The 10478-nt window shown below is 40.9% G+C and overlaps 1 protein-coding gene across 1 annotated transcript; it reads right to left on the bottom strand.

Annotated features, from left to right (window-relative positions):
- Positions 1–2210: 2210 nt before the first annotated feature.
- On the bottom strand, positions 2211–10283 carry LOC141004357 (myelin-associated glycoprotein-like). The gene is made up of 8 exons (XM_073475799.1): positions 10256–10283; positions 6500–6606; positions 6262–6403; positions 5243–5458; positions 3432–3782; positions 3012–3239; positions 2612–2881; positions 2211–2488 (listed from the first exon to the last, which is right to left on the bottom strand). The coding sequence occupies exons 1-8, from the start codon at positions 10281–10283 to the stop codon at positions 2211–2213; spliced, it is 1620 nt and encodes a 539-aa protein (XP_073331900.1).
- Between the last annotated feature and the right edge of the window lie 195 nt (positions 10284–10478).

Raw genomic sequence — 10478 nt, 5'->3', positions numbered from 1 at the left:
CGGCAGCGTAATCAACACTTGCGTGTTCTTCCTCCTCGTGTCTGTCGGGCGGAGCTGGATGGACGCTGGAGTAGAGAGAATTTGCGGGTTTCTTGGTAAACTGGACGCTGGCGTAGTGAAGGTCATCCTCACGGTCATCCGGCTGCCTCCGAGTGGGTAGATACTGCATAAGCAAGATTAATGTAGTTTTTAAACAATGTTTTTTCACTAAGAAAGACAAATCTTCATGTATAACATTTGCCAAATTAACAATTAGGCCAGAATTGTTAAGAATTTGTTATAAACAGCGTTTCACAAAGTATGCAGTTTCTCATAATGCAACAAGTCTCAAAAATGAGTGATTTCTTAAGGGAGTCTGGGGACTTTCTCCACGGGTGACAAAGAAGTTTTATTTATTGTTTACGGTTTACTGTATTTGTAAATTTAGACACATTTGTTGTTATACACTTTAAAACATTTGGTGAAAATGGCGAAATCAGTCGAAATGGTTCGTTCAAACAGCTGTTGGGAGATGCGACGGACTCCTGACACGGAAGCAAACAGGGCGCGCTTTGGGCATGAAAACAGACAGGCTGGTTCAGCAGGCTGCGACAAAATGACACTTTATACTTGGTAAGAAACTGTCCAAGTTCTTGAAGTTGATCAGGTAACACCAAAATGACGAGCAAGCAAGACAGGGCCAGTAAAATACTAAAAGTAAGAAAGCTTTTGGATGTAGATCCAGCCCTCTGAACAGAATTGTTTCGCTCCTCTTCCTCACCTGTTCCCTGTTGTCTGCTCTCTCTCTGGGCTCAGGTGATTCTTTAGAGGCCTTATGTTTTCTGGTTAGGAGAATTAAAGAAGAAATTAATGATTATTTTATTGGAACCATCAACCAAACTGTAAATAAACATCCATCACAGATAGGAGACTGACTTCTGTTTTAAACTTTGGCCTACCATACGATGATGAAATTCACTGACATTTAGGTTGTGCTCACTTTTAGTTTAACCTCCAAAAAATGGTTTCAAAAAATCCTCACCAGTGTTTCCAGATTACTTTGGTGACTAGGGTGTTGACAGTACTGATGGCAGAAATAAAAAAACAAATACTAACATTCATATTGTAATTCAATGTAATCTGACTCGGTGAAAGAGGACCGCTTACCTGATCGATAACAAGACAGAGAGGACTATGCCAGCCAGGAGTAGAGCTGTCGTTCCAGCAGCTGTTGATTTCCATGTCCCTAGTTAGTGGTGATGAAATGACAACGCTGACAATTAATCAGGCTGTTCAGGATGTTTCGGGCCTCAAAGAGCAACAATATGAAACAATCCACGTTTATCTTTTGAGTCAAGATCATCACTCGTCAAAAACTGTATATTAAGTAATGGATGCTTATTGGGCTGCAGTTAAACGTCACTATAGCTGATCTCACTGCACAGATGCTGACTGCTGTGCAACATATTCTGAGCTGCGATCAAATTTCATTATTGCTGAGTTTTCTGTAAACTGAAAAAGAAAAAAAACATTTTAAAAAAATATGACTCCAAATGATAGAGATGCAGATTTGCACTGGGTTTTAATTGTAACATGACCTCTGTGTTTGGCAAATTATAGCCATTTGTCAAGATTAAGATCGCAGTCACGTCACATTACTAGTGGTCCCGTGCACATTTTTTCTGATGAGTTTCACAAGAAAGGTTCAGTCGTGAGGTTCCCACCACCTGTAATATTGTATATCTGCTGCAGTGTTTGTGTAAGTGAATGGAAACTTACCTGCCACAGTCAGATGTACGGTGGTTTTACTTCTTCCTCTTCTGTTCTGGGCTTCACAGTAATAATTCCCACTGTGTTCAGCTCTGAAGTCAGTGATGGTGAAGATCTGTCCTGATGCTTTTGGTGAGTCTTCATTCTCCTTGTACCAGGTGTAGTTAGCTGCTGGGTTAGCATCACTGCTACAGGTCAGATTCACTGAACGGCCCTCCACTATCTCAGCAGAGGGACTCACTGACACAGAGGGAAGCTTTGGAGCATCTGGAGGAGAGTATACACAAAGAGACAGTTCATTATGTAACATGTTGTGTACTAGGACAGGTTTTGTAAGTGTTAACTTAAATGTCAAGACATCCTCTGTGTCCCTCTGTCTCTCATGAATTCCCATTCTCCAACGACACAACTCAACCCACTGGTCCCTTCTTGTAAATCCATCATTGGACTAACAGAAGCACTCATGTTTCATACTTACACTGGACATCAATAAATACAGACTCAGAGCCTAAACGGCCGTGTTGATTCTCAGACTTGCAGGAGTAGTTCCCTCTGTCCTCAGAGCTGATGGAGGAGAAATGATAACTTCCTTCTTGTCCTTGAAAAACTTCCTGGTTCTCCTTGTACCAGGTGTATTTAGCTGCTGGGTTAGCATCACTGCTACAGGTCAGAGTCACTGAACTGCCCTCCACTATCTCACCAGGGGGGCTCACTGACACAGAGGAGGTCTTTGGAGCATCTGGAGGAGATGATTTAACAAGTTAACTATAAAATCAGCCACACATTGTGAATATACAGTGAACTATAGCATCAGATTGTTACTGTGAAGCAGACAGAGCTTTCAATCATGATTATCACTCACATGTCACATTAACAGAGATGTATTCAGACGTCCTCCTCCCCAGCTCGTTCTCAGCTGTACAGTAATACTCTCCAGAGTCAGAGGACTGGATGGAGCTGAAGACAAGCTGTGTTTCTTTACTGAGAGGTTGAAGGTCTGGATCTCCATTCTTCTTGTACCAGGTGTAGTTAGCTGGTGGGTTAGCATCACTGCTACAGGTCAGAGTCACTGAACTGCCCTCCACTATCTCAGCAGAGGGACTCGCTGACACAGAAGGAGGCTTCAGAGCATCTGGAGGATGAAACATGAATTTGTTTAATAGCTGGAGAAGCAAATATTAGATGCAAAGTGAGAAACAGAGGGTGATTTCTTTGTGAGCAGCCCAGATTGTTACTTTTGATAGAAATCAAAGCAAACTCACACACTAAGGGGGAGCCATACGTCTCGTGTCCCTTCAAAGCACAGGAGATGTCGTCTCCAGGATAAAATCTGTCTTTATACACAGAACTTTCCTCCTTCATGACTTTCTGTCCGTTCTTGAACCAGACGTAGGAAAGACGACCAGCTGGACTGCAGCTGCTGTGACACTTCAGCTCTGCCTCAGTATCAGACTGGTGGACTGTTGTTCTGATCACCTGCACCTGCAGAGCTGGATATGAACCCAAAAGTGTATTCGTATTAATGCTGATTCACTAATCTACAAAGCATTCATAAATGATTGTTTAAATGTTGATAAAGCCTTTAGTTACAGTCTATAATCTCTTTAAGGTCACCGTATAAGAAAGTGGTACAAAAGGTTTTAAGTAAAGTGCTGTCAATATCAGTGTGTGTTCATCAGTACCTGTGACAGTCAGAGTTGTAGCAGGTAAATAACTCCTCCATTCAAACCTTCCTGCTGTGAATTTAAAGTGATACTGAGCTGAATCACTCTCTGTCAGGTCAGTGATTCTCAGAGTGGAGCGTCTTCTCTCTGTTTCAAGGACCTGAACACGACCTGCAAACTGGGAGTCTTCACTAAGGTCCTCAGGCTGTGAAGGACTCTGCCACTGAGAACGTTCAGGACTGAACCAGAATTTAGATGTGATAGTTTCATAACTGCTGTAAGTGCAAGAAATGTCCACTGATGAGCCTTTGGAGGCACAGATGCTTCTGTCAGTGTAAATCACTCTGTTGCAGGTTTGACCTTTGACACCTGAAAGATAAAAAGATTTAAAACAAATGTTGGCAAAAAGTGATCAGTTTAAGGCATCAATTTAAAAATACAAAACAACTGAAAGGAAAATGAAAACACTATTTTACACAAACAAGAAGAAAGCATATAAACTAATAATGAGTGGATTCATAAAATTAATGTATAGGTTTTCCATTTTGTGGTATATATATTTATTTATTTTGACATCATTTCCAAAAGGAAACTTGATTCAGATCTACTGACTCTAGGTTGACCGAGTGAGCAAGAAAAGGAAAAGTAAAGGATATAGGAACAGATGGACAGTGGCTGTTGGGTTGAAACACTAGGTCTAGAGATCAGTTCAAGGCTTTTGTGATCCAAAAAACTGAAACAGAAAGACGAACTGAATACTCAGTCACAAATCAGACTGTTACGTCTTGAATTGTAAGCGCTTTACTTTCTAATCATGTGATGAAGATGTAAACTCACAGACTGGAGGAGAGGGGGAATCCTCATTTCCTCCAAAGGCACAGGAATAACTGTTGACTGGATCAGTGGAGACGAAGTAAAAAGAAGAAGTTGTCCTCCAAGAGAACTGTCCACTTGTGTACCAGATGTAGGAAGAACGATCAGGTAGACAACTGCTGTGACACTTCAGCTCTGCCCGGGAAGAATCTAAAGGCCTCACTAGCACCTGCACATCTGCATCTAGGAAGGAAGATAGGAAGGAAGGAAGGAAGGAAGGAAGGAAGGAAGGAAGGAAGGAAGGAAGGAAGGAAGGAAGGAAGGAAGGAAGGAAGGAAACACGCTCAGATCAAACTGTTACATTTGGCTCAAATATGAATAAAGATCCTGTGACTGCATAGAGTTAACCCTAACCCTAACACACACATACGTATATGTAGTATTGATAACATCAGTGTGTGTTCATCAGTACCTGTGACAGTCAGAGTTGTAGCAGGTAAACTACTCCTCCATTCAAAGCTTGTTGTGTTGAATTTGAAGTGATACTGAGCTGAATCACTCTCTGTCAGGTCAGTGATTCTCAGAGTAGAGAATACTCTCCATGTTTCAACCTGAACACGACCTGCAAACTGGGAGTCTTCACTAAGGTCCTCAGGCTGTGAAGGACTCTGCCACTGATGAGAACGTTCAGGACTGAACCAGAATTTTGATCTGATAGGTTCATGACTGTTATACATGCAAGAAATGTGCACTGATGAGCCTTTGAAGGCACAGATGCTTCTGTCCATGTAAGTCACTCTATTGCAGGTTTGCCCATTGGCACCTGAAACATAAACAAATGAAGGAACATGAAAGTTAAATCTTTCACAGCTGTAACACAGAGAGAAGTGATTCTGTAGAGCTCAATGCTGAACGGTCGGTGTTTATATAGAAAGGGGAAGTGGGATCAACCATGTTTAAAATGCTTGCGGTCATTGTACAATAAGTTAAATGTGCCGGCACAGTAGTAAACTCACACACTGGAGGAGAAGGAAAATCCTCGCGTCCTTTAAGGGCACAGGAGTAGCTGTCTGTGGGATGAATGTTGCCTGAATATGAAGATGTTCCTTCCTGAATTTTCTGTCCATTCTTGTACCAGATGTAGGAAGAAATGTCAGGCAGACAACTACCCTGACACTTCAGCACAGTCCTGCGAAAACCCTGCTTGACTTCCACCACCTGCACCCGTAGATCTGGATTTGTGAAGAAGGAACAGAAATGATATTTTTATTCATACACATGTTAATACCGAAACACATTCACAGTATCTATGCACTGATGTTCTGTTGGCCCCTTGGGAACAACATATAGTGAAGAGAATTTAGTCTAAAGAGACTTTTACTTACAATTCAGAGCTTTCACTCACATTAACCTGTCTTCACTCAGCAATCAGAGCTGGCTCAGGTACCGTGACATAACCGAAATGTGCACTTTAGGTCATGTGATCACACAGCCCAGTCGCCCAGATAAAATGTTTGCAGTTATCCTTTCTGCAAACCGCAGATTTGTTCACATGTGTGCATGTTATAGGCCGATGCACCATATTGTCCTCTCTACAAAACATGCCTGACTACATTCACATTACAAGCGTATGACCTCACTCTCCACTGGAGGTGGAGAGGATGGTGGTGGAGTTACATGCGAGAAGGCGACCAAGCCAGTGACCACAGTTCGAGACTGTGTTTCAACAAACCACTGGAGATTTTAAGGCGAACTCTGGACAATTTCCAACCATATTTGTGGTAACATAAGGGTGATGTTTTTGATGAGAATTTGGAGCATCTCCAGCTGTGTTTGTGGTCTTTTAATCCAAAACATGATCTTTTCCTCACCCTAACCAAGTGGGTTTTGTTCCTAAACCTAACCAGAACATAAGACAGCGTTGTCACAACATAAAATTAAACCTAAATTACTGTAAAATTGCAACATAAGGAATTTTAAACTTTCAACATACCTGTGGTTTGCAGAAAAGAAATATAACAAATATAAATCTTACCTGTGACCCTCAAAGTGACTCCACGTGAACCAGTATATGTCCCACCTGGTTGGTTTGTTATAAATCTGAACTTGTACTCAGCTGAGTCGCTCTCTCTCAGGTTTGTGATTCTCAGAGTGCAGTTGTTGTTACCACAGATATACTGCACACGACCCACATAACTTGAGTCCTTTCTCAGATCCACGGGTTGATGAGAACTTCCTCTAGTAAACCATATCACTTGTTCAACTCTAATCACAGTTGGTGGGTATCTGTAGGTGCAGTGTATGTCCACTGTCGATCCTCCTATGGCACAGATCTGAGTAGTGCTGTAAGTCACTCCCCAGTCATCCTCACCTCGTATCACTGTAACACAGAGAACACCAGAAACCAGATCAGATTCATGACATCAAACAACAGATTTTAATATACATGATTGTACTATGAACATGTACCATCACAGTCAAACTTAACATGATATTTATTCAGGCATTTATTATTTTTAACCTTCATCAAATCAACATCAGCTGACTCAAACGACTCACATGTGACCTAAACAACCCTGCAGCTCAGAACTCACATGTGACCTCACCGAAGGGTTAACGCCCTGACAGGGTTTAAAACCTGCGACTCTTCACTAGTCAGTTAGAACTGAAGAAGCCTCTGGACGAGACGACAAGAGTCAATTGGGTGAAAAGCTCCACCCAAAACATTGTACCAAGTGTGAGTGTACTCCCACCCAGAGGGGTCTGGACTCCTGAGTTGAACAAGCCATGTCGAACTGACAAATGACCGGCGTCTACCCGTACTGTCTTTGATGAGACAACAAATAATCTTCCATAATTCATGTAAAAGGAGACAGAGAGACGTTTCATGCGTGAAGAGGAGGACTTTAGTTGCCACCACTATGAAACCGCGAGTGCTAAATATGCAATGCTACAGAAAAAGAGGGCGTCAGTAAAGACACACACTTAAAAAATGGTCACCTTGGGATTTATTTTAATTCTAAATCCCACTTAAGGCTAAAAGTCCTGCAGGGTAAATGTAGATATACATTACCTGGCATAGAGAGAAGGAAGACAACAAATCCACCTGCTGCTGCTGTTAAACTCATTACTGCTCCTCTCATCTCTGTGTGGCTTCAGCAAAAATAAAAGACATCCAAAAGTGATTTACACTAGATAATGTCGGATCAAACACTTCTGCTTATAATGTGGAAAGAAGTTGTCTCGAACGGCAACGTTCCCCGTGTGGTCAGGACTGTGAGCTGAAGACCAGAAGCAGCTGGTTATGTTACAGACTTCCTTCCTCTTCACATTTTTAGTGTGCATTGTGAACCAGATGCCAAAAAATGGCTTGTTTGTTGCTATGCAGACTTTCTCAACCTCATGATGAGTGAGAGACCAGTTCTGGTACCAAACCGGTTTCATCCACACTACAATACTTCACTTACAATATGGAAAGAGAAGATTATTTTTCATGTCTTTCTCACTGTAAGTGTTGGCACTATTCAGTATCTAAAAGGGCATTAAGTCAACTCTCTCTTTCAGTGAACTGAAAAACGGAAACATCACTTCAGTACATGATGAGACATTGAAACTGCCTTGACAGCATAACCTAAAAGATGTACCACATTAATAAGGGCTGCAGAAAGTCACATGATGATGATGGGTTGTAACTCACACTAAACTTTGAACAGAGCTTAACCATTTGTATGTTTCACAGCGGAGAGCAGGAGTGCGTTTGTAGTCACTTTCCCCTCACTCACTCAGTATAACTGTATTAGCAATCTGTCTGCAGTCTGCCGACACTGTGTTAATCCTGGACCTTCACAGCTGGAGCTCCTCTGGCCAGAACAGAAGGGATGGAGAGCAATGATAGGTATGAAAATGAAGACAAATAATTATAAATAGCTGTGATGGTAATGTGGTGGAAATAACTGGAAATAAAAACAATTATGATATTGAAACTGCAGAAACAATGCAGTGGAAACAAACTGTATGGACAGAAAGATGACACTTTGTACGTGACTGGATCTTTGAGGAGGTTTTCTATCAGTAAAATTTGGCTCTTGGCTAAAATCTAGTGGCAGCAGTATGAAACTACAATTAGATCACCTCATGCAAGTTCCTCTTCAATACAGCACTTTAATGTGCTTATAAAGAGCAAATTTTATACATAGGTAGAATAAAATAATATTATATACATTATTATACATTATATATACACATTACATTACACTGCAGAGATACAGCATGTCCAAAGCCTCAGGAGATTCTGTCTATCTATCTATCTATCTATCTATCTATCTATCTATGGATTAGGTGAGTAATAGTGTGTCACTATGATTATGTTCACAAATGCATCTAAAATGTTGTCACCTGTTCCCTAAATCTATTAGTTGATTCATTCAATCGCTCATAAAAAGCCCAAATTATGAAACTAAAGGCATAATTATAAGCTAAAAAATTTAAATTAAGAGGTATAAAGTCAACATTTATCTTATAATTTTGACCCTGTTTCTCATAATTTCGACTATCTATCCCATCAGTTTGACTTTACCTCATAACTTCAGCGTTTTATCTCATAATTGTTACTTTTTTTTAAAAAAAATTCCTCACAATTTCTCCTTTTTTAAATCTTATTTTCATGACTTACCACGGGATTATATGTATTTTTGTGTAATCAAGGCTCGTTTTCATGATTTTATTTTCTTCAACTGGCGACACTGGGTTTCCCCAGGCTCCCTGAACTACTCAGGTAACGTTTCAAGCCATGACGTAAGACGTAAGCGACGAATTAGCGTCAAAACAGTTAAACGAGGTCAAAGGTCAAAAGGTCAAAAGGTCAAAGAACGTGGCGGGCTCTGATGTGACGTATGCATAGCAACAGAACTGTAAGTCGGTGACGTCCAGTTGCTGTTTAAGTTGCTGAAAGTTCAGCTGACTACGAGTTAAAATGACGAGAAACAGTTTTAAGACGAATGAAGACAGAAATACGGCTTCTGTTGTTTTCGCCTGTGGTAAGTTGTGATGACACGAGCAAGATATTTCCTGACATACGTCGAAAATGCTAATTTAAATGCTAATGCTAGCTCACGGTCTTAGCAGAAAATCCAGCTGTATGCTAGCTGCGCAGTATCAAGTGGTGGAAAGCAGCTAGCCTTATTTTAACATTAATTAACTTAATCAAGTACTGTATTGTGTCATATTCTGCTTTAACATCACTTGGCTATGTCTACCAATGCTGCTTCTACTTGACTACAATTCAGACAAACATATTTTTTACTCCGCTACATTTATTTGAAAGCTATAGTTGAGTAGATTTGTTAAGAAATGCTCATATGAAATATAATGACGACATAAAAGAAGATAGATGAGATAAGAGATAGTAGGAGAAATTAAATGTGGCACAGCAGCAAAAGGGAACAAACAGTGTGCAGTGGGGCGGCTGAAGCTCAGGAGGTAGAGCGGGTCAGGTAATCGGAAGGTCTCTGGTTCGAATCCCCTGCTCCCCCAGCTGCATGTCGAAGTGTCCTTGAGCAAGATACTGAACCCCTGATTGCTCCTGATGAGCGGTTGGCACCTTGCATGGCAGCCTCTGAATGTGTGTGTGTGAATGGGTGAATGACAACAGAGGAACGTTGACATCCTTCTCCATTGAAAGATGTTTATTGAGGTGTGCTATATTTGTTGTCTACATGATTTATCTGCTGATTTAACATCTCTGAAGCCTTAAAGAAAGATAAGAGAAGCAGCAGCAAGTGGATTTATTGTCTCCCTTCTCTCTGTGCCAAGGTAGAGTATATCTTCATTTAAACTGTAAAGCATTTAGCGCTCTTATTCAGAGCAACCTAAGGTGGATTTGTATCAATTCGTACAGTGTAAAATTACCAGATTAACAGTTTCTGTAAATTCGATTCGAATTCAAAATTTAGAACAACCAGTGATGGAATGAGCCAATTAGTACAATTTTCAGGTGCTTGAGTATTTTAATTTTCTGAATGAAGACTCACCAAAAGCATCAGGACAGATCTTCACCATCACCGACTTCAGAGCTGAACACAGTGGGAATTATTCCTGTGAAGCCCAGCACAGAAGAGGAAGAAATAAAACCACCGTACATCTGACTGTTGCAGGTGAGTTATCCTCATTCACCTGCACACACACCTGTTTACTGCACCAGACCAGATTAACATGTTAATATGTAACAAGTCATAACTGGTGCAAAGAAAACAA

This window comes from Pagrus major, chromosome 1 (assembly GCF_040436345.1).
Source record: "Pagrus major chromosome 1, Pma_NU_1.0".
Lineage (NCBI taxonomy): Eukaryota > Metazoa > Chordata > Actinopteri > Spariformes > Sparidae > Pagrus > Pagrus major.
This window is presented reverse-complemented; position numbering and strand designations above follow the sequence as displayed.